General features: G+C 46.9%; 1 protein-coding gene across 2 annotated transcripts in view; it reads left to right on the top strand.

Annotated features, from left to right (window-relative positions):
- Positions 1-20,793, top strand: part of dlc1 (DLC1 Rho GTPase activating protein) — a 126,839-nt gene that overhangs the window by 92,616 nt on the left and 13,430 nt on the right. For both annotated transcript variants that reach the window (XM_063219409.1, XM_063219408.1), the window contains 5 exons: positions 9,786-9,857; positions 12,125-12,206; positions 14,125-14,188; positions 16,791-18,538; positions 19,462-19,641. In XM_063219409.1, coding sequence (XP_063075479.1) covers positions 9,786-9,857; positions 12,125-12,206; positions 14,125-14,188; positions 16,791-18,538; positions 19,462-19,641 — 2,146 coding nt within the window. The remainder of the gene's footprint in view (positions 1-9,785; positions 9,858-12,124; positions 12,207-14,124; positions 14,189-16,790; positions 18,539-19,461; positions 19,642-20,793) is intronic.

Here is a 20,793-nt window from a genome sequence, read left to right as displayed (position 1 = left end):
ATTATTTTTTTTAGTTCATTGATTTTTAATAATTGAGGAATTGCATGAAAAGTATACACAATGTAGGCCTACCTGATGACCAGAGTTAAGAAGGATACAACACTGTGCTTGTAGGGGTCAGTGGAAGGGGGTGGTCTGGTAGGACGGAATCGTTATCTGGATGTATTTTATGATGCACCATTCAGCTATTCTGTACCATTAGGTGAATTTACCATTGTCTCCTAATAACACAAACCCGATTATCCCCATGAGTAAAATGTACTCATGGGGATAATCTGGCTTGTTTTATTAGGAGACAATGGCGATGCATGATGCAGGTGTGTGACAATCATATTTGGCTGTCTGGCAAGTGAACTGTTGCTACAGCAACAGCAGCTGGATTACATGTTGTGAGTAGGCTATTTTGCTGAAGGGGACATGTGTGGTAAAGGAAGGGAGGTAGACATGAGAAAAAAGAAAGAATGAAGACTAAATAAAAGGAATGAGTGAGGGAGAAAAGGGGGAAACTGACGGTCATGCAGCAGTCCTGTTTTTCAGGCATGACTAAGGAATCACTGTCTCTTCACCAAAAAAACCCACACATTTTTAAAACATAGGCCTATATAGGCCCTACCCAGTTCCCTCCCTTTGATTTGAATGTTCAAAATCCTTCATTAGGAAGACTTAACAAAAAAACACCAGTAGATGACGGGCGGTAGGCCTATGTAACTGCCTTGCTATCTTCATCTATCCACAGAGTTTCATCGCAACGGAATACTTGCGTGCTGTGTTACTCTAGTCTAGGCTCATAGACGCCCCTTGATTGGGTCTCGCTCGTATTACTATGGCAGAGCAATTCTCTATTGTGTCGGGGTCATTCAGAACATCAGGTTCCACAAAGGAAAGGCTCAATTGCCGTTGTAGTTAATAGATTCTTCCAATGATATGCAAACGCAGAGCAAGTTAAATTGTTGTTCAATGATGTTGATCTTGGCAGCAAGGTCTCTAAACCAAAGACAGCATCTGCTGATGGACTATAGTCCTTTTTCCTTGTAATAAATAGAAAATGCAAGCCTGAGACATGTGTCTCAGCGCTTGTTATCCTCATTTCTGATGCAGTTTTTAAATCGGCATGGTAAATGGGCAGCGCATTCCATCTGTTTGCGCGCTTTGCCTAAACATTGTTCAGAAAGTAGCCCATCACATCCATTTGCGATAATATTGTAGGCCCGTGTTACCGTTTTCTCACAGTATCCGTGTCGAACCTGAATGTTTCCTTTCCTAGACGAAATAGCCCACACAAAAGTGGCCAAAACCTGGGACTACTCTCTTTCCCGCGGCCGGTCAGGTGGCGAGGCCACTATGGCACAGTGCGTAAGGAGGCGGAGCCAGGAGTCAATTTGCCATTCTAAACTCTGAATCAGGCAACTTCACTCTCACACGTTCCAGCGGTCTGTGAGGGATCTCCAAACCCCGTGTTCTGCGGGGGCAAAGGAACTTTTTGGTAGCCTATTGAATCCTGTTTGGCGCGGGGAGCTAATCGGCGATAAATAATGATGGAATTATGTTCTTACGCGACACTGCATGGACTTCTTGTTCAGACTCTCCTGTGACATTTTACGTATAGTTGAAATATGTTCTAAACCTTTGGTGAAATAACGTCGGATATCATGCATACGTCGCTCTAACGCCGGATTTAGAGCAACGGACTCGCGAGGAATTTTCTAATTCCATTTGGAAGGAAGAGACACAAAATGATCTTAACGCGTAAGTGTTCCATGTTTATTAGGCTATAAGAGTGTTGGTGATTACACAGGCTGCCCTAAGAGAGAACGACGGCACACTTATAGGCTACGTGACTATGGAGACTCACTGTCGCTTGTTCTTCAGACAGAGTCTGGTGTGGATGTTGGCGACACAATCAACATGTTTGAGGGATGGCAAAATTCTGTTTGGTAGAGGACGCCTAACTCCTGATATTGAATCCTGTTCAATGGGATCTTGTGCGTCAGCGCTGCGGGCTGTCAGATAAGCAATCTCTGTCTCCCAACTCCCGCGTCCCCCGGAGCGCAACCAGTCTCCACTCCACTCGTCCTCCCTTTGACTTTGACAGAATTCCTAGATAAGACATGTGTCGTTAATGCGTTCTCTCACGGTTTGAATCAAAGAAACATTAGACATGACCAACTGTTACATGTCCCAATTCAGTATGAAGGTAGGCCTATAATAAATAGCCTGAAAGAAATATCAAAGCATGGCTATGTTGCGACTATTGGTTAAGGTAGGACATATATGGCCTAAATATCGGCGTAACATGATGAATGAATGGTGGTGCTGTGATGGGTTTCATGACTTGTTTGCGTTTTAAACGACAGCAGGACACCTTTTGCTTAACTGTCTATGGACCTTTTGCCAAACTGAAACCGACCTGTCGTTGCTGCAGTGTTAATTATGCCACAGTTGTCTGAGGAAAATTTAACATGTGTTTCAGTAGGTCTTATTTTAGAGAAGGTTATATAGGCCCTACCATACTGGTAGCTTTAATTTTGAAAGATGAGGAGGCTTTGTATGCTTAATGCTGATGAAACAGAAGGTGAATTTTATATGTGGTAGGCCTAAGATGAACTTTTGTATGATGAGCTAATGGATGTTTGAATGTTATGTCCTGTTTTAGCAAACCTCTTTGTAGGCTATATGTAGGCCTACTTCCTATAGGCCTACAATTAAAGGTGAACATATTGTTTAGTAATAACGTGTGCCGTAGACCCACTCATGACGAATGGTGAGGACTTTTCTAGATAGGCCTATTATTTTAACACCCTTTGGGGTGTCTGAGACTGATTCTCTGAGCTAAGACTTGGTGTTCTTGACTACACTCAAGTGATGAGTGTCCTTGTGAATAAAATGTCAGTGTGCAAGAATCTCTCTCTCTCTCTCTCTCTCTCTCTCTCTCTCTCTCTCTCTCTCTCTCTCTCTCTCTCTCTCTCTGTCTTTGCATTAGTGGTTAAAGATCACTGTAATATGCCAAGGTTTTATGCTATCGTGTGAGTGTGTGGGCAGTGGGGGTTTTGTGGGAAAGGTTCTCATTTATCTAGACAGATGGTGGACACCAGTTCATTTCAAGATGAACTCGACTCAGCTCCATATGTGCTTGCCCTTGTGCTGATATGAAAACACACGATAGCCTTGGGAAAGTTGAGTTATGGAGGAGACATCAGTAGGGATCATAGTGTGTTAATATCTGTAGAATCTCTCAAACAGATGATTGTTATGTTCACATTTGGTCTTTCTTTCTTTCTTTCTTTCTTTCTTTCTTTCTTTCTTTCTTTCTTTCTTTCTTTCTTTCTTTCTTTCTTTCTTTCTTTCTTTCGAAGTAGTGGTCCTTATCACACAGTTGAGTTTGTGCAGAATGCTGACTTGTGTGAGCTGGTCATTTGGTTGTGAGCATGACTCTGAGCTTATCTACGCTAACCGGCATCAAAGCTCCATGCATCCAGGTCCAGCTTTGAAGGGCACAAGATAAGGACCTTGCTGTGCCAGCCTGAGGTGTGTTGATTCCATGTTCATGCTGCTGCCCTCTCCTGGACAACTTTGATAGTAGCTTTTCTGATGTCTTCCGATGCTACATTGAGATGACGCTCATTATTCTCGACCAGGATAACATAGTTGAACAAGAAACATCTCCATATTTGACAAACACTGTCTTTTTTACGTACACACAGAAACGCATATACAACTGAACATACACACACACACACACACACAGACACGCGCACACACACACACACACACACACACACACACACACACACACACACACACACACACACACACACACACACTCACACACACACACGCCTCTTACAAGTTTTTGAAATGCAAGGACTGGCTGTAGTCATCATTCGTAGCCCTGGCTCCACAGGTGTGTGTGTGTGTGTGTGTGTGTGTGTGTGTTGGGGGGGGGGTGCATTGGCCAGTGATTGTGAGAATTTCCTGTCACAGGAAAGAGAAAGAGACAGGGAACGGGGGTTGTGTGTTGAAGTTGGAGCTGGGGGTGGAGGGGGGGTCTTGACTTGGAGAGGGGTAATTATAGAAGTCAGAAGATACAACTTTTTGAGTTTTGGCTTAATGCCAAAGGGAAGCCAGCATAGTCTAATTGTACATGTGTTAGAAGACTGTTATTATCACATCATACCGCAGCTGTTGTTTCATATGGCTTTGCTGTTTCAGTATTTGTGCTTTTAGGTTGGGCCCCACACACTAAACAGTATGAAATCACCATGCAAACAATTAAATAGGACTTCATCAGCAGCACTGCCATTAACATAGAAAGAGAGAGAGAGAGAGAGAGAGAGAGAGAGAGAGAGAGAGAGAGAGAGAGAGAGATCTCCTGACTGATGGACATGTTTCAGACATCCTGTCTTGCTTGTTTTGAGCGTAACCATAGTGACCCTCAGAGTTCAGGGGTCTCCCAAGCCAAGGCCCAGCTGGAGCAGGGAATGCAGCAGGATGAGGGCTATCCACGGGCAGGACAGGACAACCATTAGCCACACGTCTCTTGGCATTTGCTTATTTATTTATTGTGAAAGTATGTACTTTTGTTGTCTGTCCGCATTTGCGTTGAATAGGGTGCACGTATGAGTGCCGGGTGTTAGTGTGTGAATGTGAGAGTATATGGTGTTTGTGATGTCCTTGTACAGTCTTCTGCAATGACTTCAATTGCATGTGTTTTGCTATCACACACTTATGCACAGACACGTACACAAGTACACATTCACGTGTTACACATGATATGCACAGCCTTGGACACTCAGACTAACTAGAAATGAGTCTCCATCATACAGCTAGCCTACATACAGTTACTGTAGGGCTCTAATTTAACACCAGCCAACCGGTCAAATGGTGAAATTTCAGTTTGGCTGGTAAAGGAGACCAACAGACTAGTCACTTTGACCCATTAGTGAGTGTGTGTTTGGCTAGTAAGATTAATATCTACCAGCCATTGTGGCTGGTGATGAAAAAAGTTAATCTAGAGCCCTGCATGCTGGTCCAAATCTTACAGTGTAGGCAGTCAAACAAAGTACATCAGCACATTTGTAACAAATGCATGCCTGTCTATTTTTATATGTGGACACAGTTGCTCATATTGTTTATCCACTCAAGAAAACACACACACACACACACACACACACAGGGATAGAAAAACTGAATTGACAGAGTAAAAGTCCTGCTTTGGTGATTTCGGGAGGAAACATGTGGAAGGGCTGTTACTCTCTGTACCTGAGTTTTTGCAGCTCTCCACACACACACACACACACACACACACATACACACACACACACACACACACCTCCAATCAGTCAAAAGGACATGCTGCTGATGGCCTCAGTGGAACTCCACTGGTCTTTGTAGATGCAGCAGACTCCAGCGTGTCGCGTGTTTGTGTTGGCTACCGGTGCGGTCCATTCTCTTGAGTTGACACAAAGGGAGGGTGTGGCATCTCATCTGAGTGACGTGGGGCGCTCGGACGTGCACTTCCTGAGTGAGCTTACCTCCTGGGTGGGGCGTGTGTGTGTGTGTGTGTGTGTGTGTGTGTGGGGGGGGGGGGGTGTTTGGGGGCTTCATGCATGTTCACACACATTCCTTCATGTACACACTCAGAAACATGTAGTACCACACGCACACACCAATACAGGCACACACAAATCACAAACATATAGCTTAACTCGTTAAGACACAGCGTTATAAATTTGCTGTTATCAGAATGGCAATGACCAAGTCGTAGTGCATTACTAAAGGCCATGTGTTATGTCACAGTATTGTAGTACTATGGTAGTTCACTTTTCAATGACTATGACAACGTGCCATTGGAGATACGGCGTGCATTAACCCATTTTGTCCTAAGCCCTTTTTTGGGAAAGGGTGCCCTCTACCTATTAAATCCTAAATATCTCAGCCTCCGAAGCACATATATACATGAAATGAGTTGCATTTAAAAGCTAGGACCCTCGTTTTGCCTTAGAGTGTGTTCATTCAACTCTAACTTACCCACATTTTTAATAAAAGAGCTCAATTCTCAAGAACTTGAATGCAGCGTATATGTGTCTCCACAATGGGTTAAGTGGCTACACACACATTCCACAGGCATATCTCAATAAACGAATACCTCACAATTTAGGAGAATTGTCAGTTCTCAGTGATCCAGTCTTGAGACGCTGACAAGGCAGAGCAAAGAAATAGGCGAGCGCATGAATGACTTGCATGAATGGCCTCTAGTGTGTGTGTGTGTGTGCACGTGTGTGTGTGTGTGTGTGTGTGTGTGTGTGTGTGTGTGTGTGTGTGTGTGTGTGTGTGTGTGTGTGTGTGTGTGTGTGTGTGTGTGTGTGTGTGTGTGTGTGTGGTGTGCGTGTTATGTTCCCTCTTTGTCAGTGATGTTTTGGGGATACCTGCTGGGTAGAGATCTATTGTTGGCCCAGTGAACCACAGGAAGTGCACAAGGACAGACCTACCACCTGGGACACACAGAGAGGGTAGAAGGGGAAATGAATATTTTTGTCCTAGTCATGAAACGAGGTCAGGGACTTTGGTGTGTTTCTGGACATTAGCGGCCGGGGCTAGAATGGTTTGGGTTGAATTGATATATTGACATGCCTGGAGTTCGCACTAGTGAGCTAACCATAATTTAGCAACTACAGTAACAGTTAACGACAGCTGCTTGTGTGTGGTGATTCCCTTGGGGGGAATTTGTTTGCTTGTGTATTTGTGCAGCCGTCTGAAGGAGACTCTGAAGAAGAATGGGTATTTACGCAGCCTTGTGTGTAAATATGCTCTCAAGGCAGTATTGTTATTTAAATGCAAATCTGGTATGTACACAAACACACACACATACGACACAGCACACACGACACAGCTCTCTCTCTCACACACACAGACACACAGACACACACACACACACACACACACACACACACACACACACACACACACACACACACACACACACACACACACACACACACACACACACACAAACGACACAACACACACGGCACACAGGAAGCCACAGCCTCTTATTATGTCCTATTCCTGAAAGTGCTATGTGTATTATTTTTAGCGTTGAGAATTCCAACATACTGACAGCCCAGTGGAGACTTGCAGTTCTAGCTCGAGCCACAGTGAACTAGCAGGCCAGTGTTTAGTGGTGGCACGGCCCTCTGCAGGGTGCCGTTATCCCAAGCGCGGGGAAGTGGGAAAGTGTACCTGTGTGCTGCTCCTCTCGTCCCTATAGGGCAGTGGTTCTTAACCTTTTTTGAACAAACGGCCCTTTGATCGCATAGTAAGCCTCTCAACATCATCTTGACCTAATCATAAGCCCGCCAACGCCTCCCCCCCCCCAGTATTTAAAAAAAATATATATATATATATACTAATGCACCTTCATGGCAACTCACCACCGCCCCCTCTCAGTTGTATCCTTCTTAACACCCCCTGGGGCTCCCCAACGCCCCCTGGGGGGCTGTAGCCCCCCTGTTGAGAAACACCTCTATAGGTTTTATGTGTGTTTAGGTTTGGAGACTAGCCTGTTGCTCAACCGCTACCACCATGTCATTTTCTCACACACAGGCCTGCGCTTTTCTTTTCATTCACTCACACTCCCATCTTTTCACCTTTCCCTGGGTCTGTGTCTTTCTCTCCCGTCGCATATCGTTGCCGTCTGGGCTTGTTTATGGTATGTCAATGCCCCCGCTCCTCCTTCCCTCCTTCTCATTCTCGGTCTTTGCCAGGCGGCTTGAGGGGTCTTCCCGAGCCCTCTCATTGCATCTCCTACACACACACACACACACACACACCCGCATGCACGCACGCAGGCACGCACGCACGTACACACCTCATGCAACCACAGCCAGTCAAGGAAGAAATGACAAATCAGCAGCTCCAGACCTCATGCACCATAATACAGAGAACCATAATATCTCACGAGGCTAGCTTTCTTACATTGTCAATCTCTGTTTGTTTTGTTTTTCTACCCTTGCACGTGAACCACATCCCTTGAGAGGGAGAGAGGAAGGGGGCCCATATCTAACACCCTCTTCTTCTCTCTTCCACTCTCTCTCTTCGTCAGTCTCACTTGCTCTCCGTCTTTTTCGCTGCAATTTTTGTGGAAATGAGGTGGAACGCTTCCCTTCTCGTTCCCTCACTAGCAGCTCCGAGATTACGCCAAGTGCTCCCCGGTCCCAGTTGCACAATTAGCTCAATTACGTCTCGCAAGTGAGAGACACGCCACTGTGCTCAACTTAGTAAAAAAGAAGGGGGGACGCCAGTGGGGCCCCTGGCTCGCCGATCTGGTTGCGGTGCCATTGTGAGTTATAATTGTGCACAGTGCAGCAGCTGCCCCAGCCGAGCTGCACTGCGCTGGGCCTCTCTCTCTCTCTTCCAAGGAAGATCAGGAATGCTCTAATGCCCTGACCGCTGAGGGTCAGCGCTTACAATTTAACATGGCTGCACAGAGCTATGATGTATTATATCAACTATGTCTATCTTATAATCCCTTATAATAAATATAAATAAATAAATAACTCCCCTGTATTGATAATGCATAATAAGCTAGATGTATAGTTTTAACTGTTGATATAATACATCATGAAGCATTATGAGTGTAGCCATAATGCATTGTGACTAATTATGATGCCTGTTATAATTCATTATAAATACGCTCACAATGCACTATAGAATGGGCTTAAGTAAAGTGTTACCAAAATCAGATTCAAGATTGCTTCTGAGCATATTGTAAAATATTGGGTGTTTTCGATCAAATGACAACACGTGATGTTTTATTTATTTAAACCTGCAATCAAATGTTCACGGATACAAAAAATTACCTGTATTTGACAGTAAAAGTAAACAGCAATTCTGTCGAAATCATCAAAATCGCTTTCAACCACCAACAGCAGACACACTGTTGTGTGTGAATACCTTTGCCTGTGTGAAAGTGTCTCCTATACTGTAAATACGCAATTAGCCCCAGCCACGGAGGAGCCTGAGAGGAAAGAGGTGGTTAGAAGTGAAGTGCAGTTACCATTTGGCACACAGTATCTAAAGACCCTTTGGCAACACCGGCCTAGTTGTCCCTCCCTCCTTCTCGCCCACTCTACCCTGGTTTCTGGGGTGTCAAACCAGCTACTTAGCACATATGTCACAAATTTCGCACAAGTGTTACACGAGGGCTTGAGCTTTTTAAGAGTCCACCAGCAGTTATTGTAGCAGCATTGAGCAACAAGTGACGGTACCTAGATGAACAATACATTTTAGGAGGACCAAGCCAAGACCAAGAGATCATGGTGGACTTTGCAGACCAACGGTACCTTTTTTAAAGTAGCTGTATGTGACGGGAAATGGCAAACGACATTCACAGGGAAGTTGTGCTGTGGAAAGCATGGACAAGCTGGTTGCAAGCTCAGTATTCCACAGTCACTCTAGTGAGTGTGTCACTTCATTTTACAGCTTGGCCATCTACCAGCAGTAGACGGCTGATTATCACCTTTTGATTATGTGGTCATGGGAGAATTTTTAATGCTGATCTGGATGTTGAACACTAGACTCTCTCTCTCTCTCTCTCTCTCTCTCTCTCTCTCTCTCTCTCTGAGAATGTGTGCAAAATTGAGAGGAAAAAAAGCACGAGTATGTGGGACAGTGATGACGACAGAAAGAAAGGGAGCGAGGAACACGTTATTATGAAGGTCACCTCCCTGTAATGTCAACAAGATACTTAGCTTTTTCTTTTTAAATCTCTCCTTCTCCCTTTTCAGAGATCGAGGCCAAAGAGGCGTGCAACTGGCTGCGGGCAGCAGGCTTCCCTCAGTATGCCCAGCTTTATGAAGGTAAGGAAGACCTCTTTCCCATGAACCCACAGTTGTGGCCAGTTTTCACAAGCAGAGCGGGGCTGACAGCTGGCTGGCATGGCTGCTATGGAGAACTAACATCATGGTTGGCACTGTTCGTGAACTTTTCCAAAGACTTTTGGTGATTTTTTTCCCCCTCTCACACTGCTGTTGCTAAATTGGAGCCATGCAAACCATCTCACCTCTTTGTCAGTTAAATAAGCCAGTTTTTGGGTCAGGATGGCTGGAGCTCATGGTTGTTGTCTATGTAAACACAGGACCTTAATTAATTTTGCATGGTTCAACTCCGCATGAAAAGAAGAATGATGAGGGCATGGTCAATTTTTTTTTCAGGGGAGTGGGGGTGGTGAGAAAGTACATACAAGCAGACAGAAATAAAACAAATATCCTTGAAGACCTTTATCAGGTGGTTAGTTCTTTACTATGATATGAGATTTAAAGATACAGGTGTAATGTATAGGCTGTGTATGTGCTATGTGTGCATGTGCCCTCCCCTTCTCTATATTTGTGGTTAACCTTCTTGAGAGGTATAGAACGCATATCTCTGTGTTGTCATAAATTCTGTTCATGGATAATCAGTGTCCACATTCCAGCAGCCAAGGATATTATATTCGGTGTAAAGTTTGTCACACATGGAAATGCGTACGCACGCACGCACGTACGCACACGCACACACACACGGAGGGAGAGAGAGAGAGAGAGAGAACCATGACCGTCCCTTAGATAACCTACCAAGCCAGCAGCTAACTGAGAATACCAGACAACACTTGACACATTACTGCGGTATCAGACACTGTGTTTGGCCAAGGCTGTGTGTGTGTGTGTGTGTGTGTGTGTGTGTGTGTGTGTGTGTGTGTGTGTGTGTGTGTGTGTGTGTGTGTGTGTGTGTGTGTGTGTGTGTGTGTGTGTGTGTGTGTGTGTGTGTGTGTGTGTGTGTACTACAGGAGGACAATAGCTGCAGTAAAGATAGCAGGCCACTGATAAGACTATCTGAGTACAGTATGTAAAATAGCCATTTGCTTTGAGGGACAGAATGCCACATGATCTCCTCCCACTCCTCCCATCTTATCATTGGCTCTCCCCCACCACGCACGCAGGCACACACGCAGGCACACACGCACGCACGCACGCACGCACGCACGCACGCACGCACGCTCAAATTCTTCAAATGGGAAGGGTAGGACAGTGCTTCAGTTGCTCATCATTTGTGGAGAGAAAGAGAGAGAGAGGGAGAGAGGGAGAGAGAGAGAGAGAGAGAGAGAGAGAGAGAGAGAGAGAGAGAGAGAGAGAGAGAGAGAGAGAGAGAGAGAGAGAGAGAGAGAGAGAGAGAGAGAGACTGCCTGTATGCCTTCCTGTCTATCGGTCTCCTTGTCTGTCAAGTCACTTGGGATATGGCTTGGGTGAGATGTGCTGACCCATCTCCAAAAACATTTGCATGTGAAAGAATCCCATCGCTATCTCAAAGCTTAGTTGGTATGTCTCCACCCAAACACATACCTTTAGAAAACTTTGTGATAAAAAAATGCCTCCCTTCTCCCTCCAACCAGGAGAAATAAGAGAAACATCTGTGGAATGCTGCAAATACACATCCCAATCCCTCTCAGGCCAGTCACTCCTCCACCTCCACCTCCACCTCACCCTCACCCCTCTCCTCCACCTCCCCTCTCTTCAGTTTCCGGTCTAGGCCTTCCTATGTTTAAAGTGACTGCTCATTATGGGTCCTGGTCAGTGGATTACTTCGTACTAGTAACTGTATTGAAGACAAAAAAAGCAGGCGGAAAAACAAGGGGATGGATGGTAAGAAGAGAATGAATAGGATAAAGGAAAAGTTGAGAGTAGAGGGAGAAAGAGAGAGAGACAGAGTCGTTGAGTGGCCCATTGTGATACCTTAAGCTTGATCCGCCACCCGCTGGCCCATCCAACGGAGCTGCAGCTGTGTTTGTTTGGAAGGGTAAAGAAGCACTTCCTCTGGGCTTTTCGGCTCTGGTGGAGGGGTAAAAAAAGAGCAGGCACATAGAAGTGGCGGGGGCAAGATGAGGTGGGCGGTGGGCTCACAAGACAACAGAGGGTAGGGGGCACAAGCCCATGGGTAGACTGTTGGTGCTCACGACACATGATCTTTTTACATAAAATCTTTAAAAAAGTTATGGTTGGATTTGTCTGTACAGAAACATGTCTGTCACATTTGTATGTGCTTCCCCAGGCATGTCCTCTTAGTGTTTTTTTTCCTGTCTGTCTTCCATCAGATGGCCAGTTCCCCATCGAGATCTCCTCTGTTACCCGGGATCACGACTTCTTGGATGGTGATGCCATTGAGGCCCTGTGCAGGTAAGGCCCTTCACATTTTTCCAGTTACTATCTCTCTGCCTTCCCTGCCTGTAGTAAAGGCATCCAGGTGATCCTAGTCTGAGATTGCCTTAGGAACATGTCTAGCCCAGAAAAGAGATGAGAACCAAAGACTGACGATAAGAAAGCTAAGCGAATGGAATTTATTTCCTTTTTTTCATTTTTTGTTCTTGCCTGGGTTTCCCCCACCCCTTATTTTTCTTATAACTCCTTCCCCAGAGAGACGGACATGATTCTGGAGCAGCATGACTTTAGCCTCTTCATAATTGAAACAAAAGCAGACATACAAAGAAATAATAAGACTGGTAAAAGTAAGAGCTTAATTCCATCTCAGATACAGTGTAAATTTCAAAGAGGTAAACACGCTGCCGGCGTTCTGGTACCCCAAAACAATATTTTTGGAGATTGATTTCCAGAGTGGGAAGATCAAGGAACGCTGTAGACTCTTGGTCTTTCGCTTGTGCTTGTGAACCTGGCTTTAGAATACCATACCTGTCAACCATCCCTAATTTTCCGGGAAACTCCCTAATTTGACTCATTTCCCGGATTCTTCCCGATTTGACATTTTTCCCGGAAATATCCCGATTTTTCACATTATCAAGAGACACCGTCGGACGGTCCAGTAATTATCCCCACGGCCCTGTCAGTAAGCCCGCATGGCCACACCTGCTCCTGAAGAGAGACTGAGAGGGTCTTGCTTATCAAGGCAAGCTACCTGCCAGTAGATTTTATGCCAGATGCCACCAAGTTCCTTGAAAATGCGAGCTGTCACTCGAGCTCCGTGCGCACCAACTCGCCTCAGAAACCGTCAGTTCATACAACGCGGTAAACAGCCTCGGAATAGCGAATCATGTGATTCACCTAATCACAACCTGCACCAGCACAAAGTTTTTGCACGAGCCCCAGACAACTGTAGCGACAAAATAACACAGAAAAACTGATAATTCATTATTTTTCACGCTTTATGCTCATTTAAAACGTGCGCTGAAAAGCAGAGTAGAACGCAGCGTTTGATCCGTCTCTGTTGACTGTCAGGATTTGGCCTATAGAAAATTTCCAGAATTTTGGCTTAAAATAGCCTATGGGAATTTTCCAGAATTTTGGTAACTCAAAGTTGACAGGTAGGCCTATGTAGAAAACATCATCAAACAACACAACAATTAGGAGAGCAGACCCAGCCTGAAAGCCACTGAAGTAAAAGTGGTCAAATAGTTGGAGTAAAGAAATGCAGATGAGGAAACAAATGCAGTATTTGAACAGTGGGAGGGGGAGGAGGAAGAGAGGCCCACTTTTTTTTTTTTTTACAGAGGAGAGAGGGAGAATAGCGGTATATTGGTTCCTGAAGAGAGGGAGCTCCCAGCTGAATTACCCAGCTTGGCCCAGCTGGTGGGCCCGCCAGCAAAAGCATCTGGAAGTTATTTTGCTATGGCGGATCCTCCTTGGCAAGAGTGCCCCTCTAAACCATATAAGCCCCATGTGTGCCAGGTCACATGACCAGCACTCCAGGGAGTGGTGTGTAGGCGGGGGTGGGGGACAGAACCAGGTGGCCAGGGGGATAAGCTTTCCTTCTCTTTTGTTGGCTTTTCTTCACCACTCCAACTGAGTGTTCCTCTTCTCCCTCTCTCTTTCCCCCTCTCTCTCTTCCTTTAATCTGGCACTTATCCCTCAACAGAACATTAGTGGACCCCGCTGCTGCTTCCACACCCCAACCCACACACTCCAAGGTTTGACTCTTGAGGGTCTTTTTTCACAGTCATTAGTGACTTTGGGCTCTGGATTCCTGAAGTGAAGGGAGAAAAGCCAGTCTGGAATGCATATTGAGAAAAAGAAAGTGCAAAAAAAATCACCTGAAAATTCTCTAACACCGTTCTCTCCCATGTTCTCGTTTCATGATATACAGGAGGTTGCACACCCTTAACAAGTGTGCTTTGATGAGGCTTGATGTCTCTCCTCAGAGGAAGAGGGTAAGTGACAATTTATAGTCCTGCCATGTTTCCAAACACTCTCTCTTTTCACTCCTCCCTTCATCTCCCTCTCTCTATCTCTCGCATCCTATCCTTACATTCTCCATGCTTCCTCAAAATAAGCCCATGTGTGTTTGTTGTCTGTTTTAATTATAAGGAAGCATGCTGTTTTTTCTGCTCTAGCCCGTTGGTTCTTTGAGAGCCACTAGTAGTGAGTGATGGCTTTTATGTCTAAAATGAAGGGGTTGTGGCAGCGTGTCCCTCCTTCTTCTCCTCTCTGTTTCTCCTCCTCCCTCTCTCTCTCGCTTTTGTCTTCTTTTTCCCACTTGGGGCTTCCTCATTCTTCCCTCCACCATATAAGGAATAGAATGTGTTCTGCATGCCTTATTGCGCCTATACGTTCCTATTGAATGTTTGTTGATGTGTGTTGTTACGTGTGTGTGAGTGTGTGTCTACACATGTCGTTTGTCACTGTGAGAAGGGTTTGTGGACCATGTCCAGTGTTTCAGGAACTGGGAGTGTATTCAGTTTGACCACACAACAACACGGCTAACTCCCTGTCCAAAAGAGCCTCTCTTCCCTAACCAAATAAGAGCTGTCAGCTTCTCTTGCCCTCTGCCTCCGCCTTTGTGTCCACCACTTCCAATGGCTTACACGCTTTAGCTGTGGGAACAATACCATGCTTGTCGAGTGTCTCCCACCGTGAAAGACGATGACCCTTCCTGTGTCACCTCCGGCCCGAGGAGTTAAACACCAGGGTCATGCGGCAAATTGAGGAAAGTCATTCGCTCAGCCTTACAATCTCTTACAACCCCCTACCCCCAAGAAGGAGTAGAGATTCCCATTTTCAGGTTTATAAGTCTCCCATATACATCATGTTTATTCATTTCCAAACTCAGACCAGTTCACCTCTGAGTTGTGCAGCTTAACAATTAACATTAGTCAACTAGATAATGGTCATCTCATATTCTGCAATAGCAGTCTGTCAAACTTCCCAAGCCAACATTTTTTCAACTGCGCTGCGCAACATTTTTATGCAGGCAGGAGAGAAGACAGCTTGTACCGCTCTCTGTCAGGGGTCCGCGAGGCTGGGTTGCCAAGTGCTCCTGATCAAAGGCTCTGTTGCCCTGAGGGGCTGTAAAATAACGGCCCTGCCACCTTTTATGGACTTTCGTCACCGGCACTTTTAGACACCGTGACGGAGACGCTTCTGTGCTCCCACACCCCCTCGTCTTAACTCTCTGGCACTGGTGTGCACACAGACACACGCAATCAGACACAGACACAGACACAGACACAGACACAGACACACACACACACACACACACACACACACACACACACACACACACACACACACACACACACACACACACACACACACACACACACACACACACACACACACACACACACACACACACACACACTTCTGTGTACTTTCAAAATCCTATTCACACAAATATACCTACACACCCTGTCAATAGTATGGTTAACACACGTCACCATTGCTGGGCCTCCATTCCCTGTGCATTTAGTTCCTCGAGACTGCATTGTTTCACCTCTACAATATCAAACAGCCATGGACATAGACAGCCTTCTAAAGTACCACAATAACTAGACCACAGTTCTTTGAAATATTATATAACAGTTGCTCTTTTTCAATATAGTATATCATGAGACATATTACGCCTCTTGAATTTAAATTATACTATGCATGTCAAAACATGTAAAAAAAAAAAAAAAAATCCGTAATCCCATGATCTCATATACCTCCTTGTACAGTGCCTACCCCAGGCTATTAGGCTCTTCCTTTGAGTAGAGTGCATTTTCCCCAATAAAGCCATCCACAGCCTTTACCAACCATTTAGGCACCAGGGTTGGAGAAGTCAGTCAGTCTGGCTGGACAGGACGTTGGTGGTTAAAAGCTAGTGTTTGACCTGGACACTCAGGGATATGAACTCCCAATGCACTTTCTGTGTGTGTGTGTGTGTGTGTGTGTGTGTGTGTGTGTGTGTGTGTGTGTGTGTGTGTGTGTGTGTGTGTGTGTGTGTGTGTGTGTGTGTGTGTGTGTGTGTGTGTGTGTACGTGCGTGCGTGTGTGAGGGTGGAATTTCCTGACTTCCCCTGAGGGGAAGAGAGGTAGATTAGGCAGAGTAGAGGAGCTTTTTGAGTGGTGGGTATTTACATGTGACTCTGCACTGACATGGCTCACTAACATAGAATAACAACTCTCCCACCCCCGTCTTCCTCTCTCCCTCTCCTGTCCCACTTTTCCTGCCTGTCTATGGGCATTTTATCGAGGGAAATTTGCCCACAGAAATGATATATGATAGGAATGTGCTGTGTTGTGTCTTTGCATGAGCAACCACATTAAAAAGTCAGAATGCCGCCGTAAAGGTGGCAGCTTTCAAAAAGTCCTCCATTCATAGTGACTGCATTGAAGCATTAATATGAATGTGATTTCTAGTGGCTCTGTCCAAGAAAGCGAGAATTTGATCTCACTTCTTGTCATGGTTATTTTACCACTAGATTAGGCAATTGCTTTACATGAGCTTGACGGCAGACAGGTAACGCATGACTGCTTTGTTGTTTTTCAACAGAGTGATGACTCCGACGAGGACGAGCCTTGTGCCATCAGTGGCCGCTGGACGTTCCAGAGGGACAGCAAGCGCTGGTCACGTCTAGATGAGCTGGACGTCTTCGTTCTGCCAGGGGGCGCCGGTGAGCCGTCGTTCCCCAGCGAGGAGCGACTGCGCAAGGGCATGAGCACGGAGAGTGTACTGACTGACCTGAGCGAGCAGCCGGAGGTGGGCTCTCTGCACAGCGGGGGCAGCGTGGCGGGAGACCGCCGGGATGGGACGTCCGAACGAGGAGGACGACTACCAAGCGCCGCGCCCTCCAGCCCTGGAGTCGGGGGCTCCATGATGACAGCCAGTGGCGGAGCAACGAGAGCGAGCTCGGTGGCCAGTGTGTGCTCGTCGGCGACATCTGGGGCCAACGAGGACTCGCTCTCTGATGGCCTGCCTTCTCCTCTGGAGTTGCGGAGCTTCTCGTTTGATGTTAAATTGCCTGGCGAGGAGCAAGGGAGCGGCGGAGGGGTGGGGAAAAGCAGTGGCAGCACTCGCTCACGGGCCAAGAGCTTCCTGAAGCGCATGGAGAGTCTGAGGTTGCGTGGAGGCACGCTCACCCGTCGCAAGAAGCCCCGCTCCAAGCTTGAGATAAGCGGGCCCGTGGGAATCCAAGAGGGCCTGGACGAGGAGAAGCTCCGCCGATTGAACTGCGTGGATATCCACCCTGCTCAAAACGACAACCTTGAGAACCAGAATGGTGACAATAGCAGCAGCGGCGGTGTGAGTGGTGGCACCCATGGCCGCCACCGGAGTGTGTCTTACTTCACCCAGACCAGCAGTGGCAGTGCAGGCAGCAGCCAGTCAGAAGGAGGCAGCAGTGGAAGTGCCGTCAGCACACCCAGCCCGGTGACAAGGGCTCGCAGCCACAGCACAGCGGCTGCGGGGTCTGGTTACAAGCGGGGAGGAATGTACCTCGAAGGGTTTGACCCCCTCAGCCTGCTGGTGCAAGCCTCCCAGGAACGCCGGACGCAGAACGACAACCACAACCTTAACACCATCCACAACACAAACCAGAACCTGGACCTCAACAAGAACCGGAGCGCTGCTGACGGCGTGGTCGCGCAGAACCGACGCAACAGCAAGAGATCGTCCTCGGCCTCTGCCAAGTATGAGGTGGGCGCGGAGGATGAGGCGGAGGCGGAGGAGGAAGAGGAAGATGCAGAAGGGGTGATTTTCTTCTATCTGCCGGAGGGCCACAAGCCTGGGACCTTCCCTAAAGCACTGGCTGACGGAGGACAGCAGCGGCGCCGCAGGATGGTGGAGGCCGTCTCCACCATCCGCCGGCGCCCACGGAGGGGCTCCGCGACCTCCCTAGACAGCCGCCTCAGCGTCTATGACAACGTACCCGCCTCCTTAGCCCGAAGCATAGGCTGTGAGGAGGACGAGGACGAGGCAGACTTGGAAAGAGCCGGTGAGGCCAAACTGGAGGACGTGCTGAAGGACGTGAGTGGCCTGCAGAGGCTCGTCAATGCCTGGACGGAGGCAGTCACCACCGGAGAGGAAGAGGAGGAGGAGGAGGAAGAAGAGGACGAAGAAGAGGAGGAGGAGGATGGGGACTCAGACTCAGCATTAGACTCTGCCTCACCCTGCCCGTCTTCACCGCTGCAGAATCGTCTAGAGGAAGAGAACGCTAGTGATCAGGACAGCACAGGGAATCCACATCGAGAGCGTGAGAGGAGGGACTCCGGAGTAGGGGCAAGCCTCACACGGGCCAACAGGTATGTGTTTGGGAACACTGGTGTCTATGTCTTTATGTGATATTGTTTTATTGTATTTGTTACATTATGTGGAACATGTTTTTTTCCCTCACAGTTCATAGTACAGTACACTAGTTGCAGGTTGTGCAAGTATACCGGTAGTCTTTTCATGATGATTGATTGATATAGATGAGACACTTTTTAAAGATGTGCGCGCAGGGGGGACAGACAGCAAAAGTGAAGAGGTTCAGAGTGAGAGAGAGAGAGAGAGAGAGAGAGAGAGAGAGAGAGAGAGAGAGAGAGAGAGAGAGAGAGAGAGAGAGAGAGAGAGAGAGAGAGAGAGAGAGAGAGAGAGAGAGAGAGAGAGAGAGAGAGAGAGAGAGAGAGGACAAGGAGAGCGTGTCAGAACAAGTTCCCTTACATAAGGTGACCGCACTGCACTGCACTGACTGTGGTAAAGTCTCCGGAATGCCTCTTGGTCTCCATGGGCTATGGCGATCCCACTGGAATGCACAGAAGGAATTCCAGACAACCCCTACATTCATCCACTTATACCACCTTCCCCCCCAACATCCCCACACTAACACACACTAAATACGGTGTCAACATTTTAGTTGACTACTTTTTTTAAATCATATTAAACTATTCTGTCAGACAAGATAAGGAAATGTGTATGATTGACACTGTATAATGTGAGCCGGAGAACAGAGCTGTTTTTGTGCAGCGGAAGTGTAATGGTGAAGAAAACCTGAAAGAATAAATGAATAAAGGTGAATACGCAAAGCCAAGATTTTTGGAAAGGAGCTGTTCATACATTAGTGGGTGAAGGCTGTGTTGCACTTTTTTGTGGATGTGTTAACCATTTTGTGATGTAATGTGTGTGTGTGTGTGTGTGTGTGTGTGTGTGTGTGTGTGTGTGTGTGTCTGTGTCTGTGTGTGTGCAGGCCCCAGAAGTTGCGCTGGCCTAGTTTCCAGAGCTCCCACAGGCCCAGTCTGTCCTCATCACTGCTGCAAATTGACTGCCAGTCAGTACTGCAGATGCTGATCATGCAGAAGGTCAGCCTTCTCCGACTCACCGCTCTCCTGGAGAAGCACACGCCAACCAACAAGCACGGCTTCAGCTGGTGAGTTCTGTGTGGGAATCTGCCTCTGTGTGTCAGTGGGTGGCAGTCCAATATGCGGACTCCCGTCCTCTTCCTTTGCTTGTGGGCCTCACGTTTTGCGGACACCGTGCCTCTGTGGAGAAAACGATAAAGTTTCCCCACTGTCAGCTTAGCCACAACAACTTTTGGGGGGACTGTTCATCATTCACCATCCTGATTGCAAAGGAGAAAATGACATTAGAATTGTGCTTTTGCAAGACATTGAATTCATTTTCTGTTGTCAGTGACGTCATCACAAGGTCACAACAAGCAGTCAAGTGAGCAAGGGAGGACGGGAGTCCACATATTGGAACCCACCCAGTGTCTTCCTGCCTACATGTCCATCTGTCCCGTTTGACCTCTGCAGAACATGGCTCTGCCTGTCAGACGACCTTCCCAGTCTCTGCTCTTATTCCTTTGTGCTTTTCCAACATCCTTCCTCCCTCCCCGCTGTTTGCTTGTCTGCATCGTTTGTGGAAATTGTGTATTCAGTGACAGAGACAGGGGCGAGTGAGAAGAGGAGTATTTTGGGTCATGCATGCGTTCTGTTCCCAGGAGGTAATTATAGAGAAAAGAAGCTACACTAACACAAGAGTCAAACCCCCTGTCACATATGCAAACATGCACGCACGCACACTGTGCACACATAGCAATTATGGTGTGACAACACAGGCAAACAGGTTGCATTCACTCAACACTATTTCTACTTACGAAGACTTCTGTTTCTCTTCCCGTTCGATCATATATCAGGAGGCTTTTCTTTCCTTCCCTTGTTGTCATCCTTACTTCCAATCTTTTTTTTCCCTTATTTTCTGCTCCACAGCCTATTTCCATTCCCCCATTCCCACTTCTTGCTGTTGACACAGGTTATGTCAGAAGCCTCTGCTGAGGCACTCGGCTGTGACATACATTCCTACCTGTAAATGCAACGCCTGCCCCCTCTTAGTCTTATTCTTAACAACACGCACGCACGCACGCACGCACGCACGCACGCACGCACACACACACACACACACACACACACCTTTATTCTAAAGACTAATCTATTCTAAAAGAACCATAGGTTTTTCCCAGCGTGACAGAACTGGGCTGGTTACCACACCTAACGCACATACACTCTGTCACACACTGCTG

This window comes from Engraulis encrasicolus, chromosome 16 (genome assembly GCF_034702125.1).
Source record: "Engraulis encrasicolus isolate BLACKSEA-1 chromosome 16, IST_EnEncr_1.0, whole genome shotgun sequence".
In the NCBI taxonomy this organism is placed as follows: Eukaryota; Metazoa; Chordata; class Actinopteri; order Clupeiformes; family Engraulidae; genus Engraulis; species Engraulis encrasicolus.
This window is presented reverse-complemented; position numbering and strand designations above follow the sequence as displayed.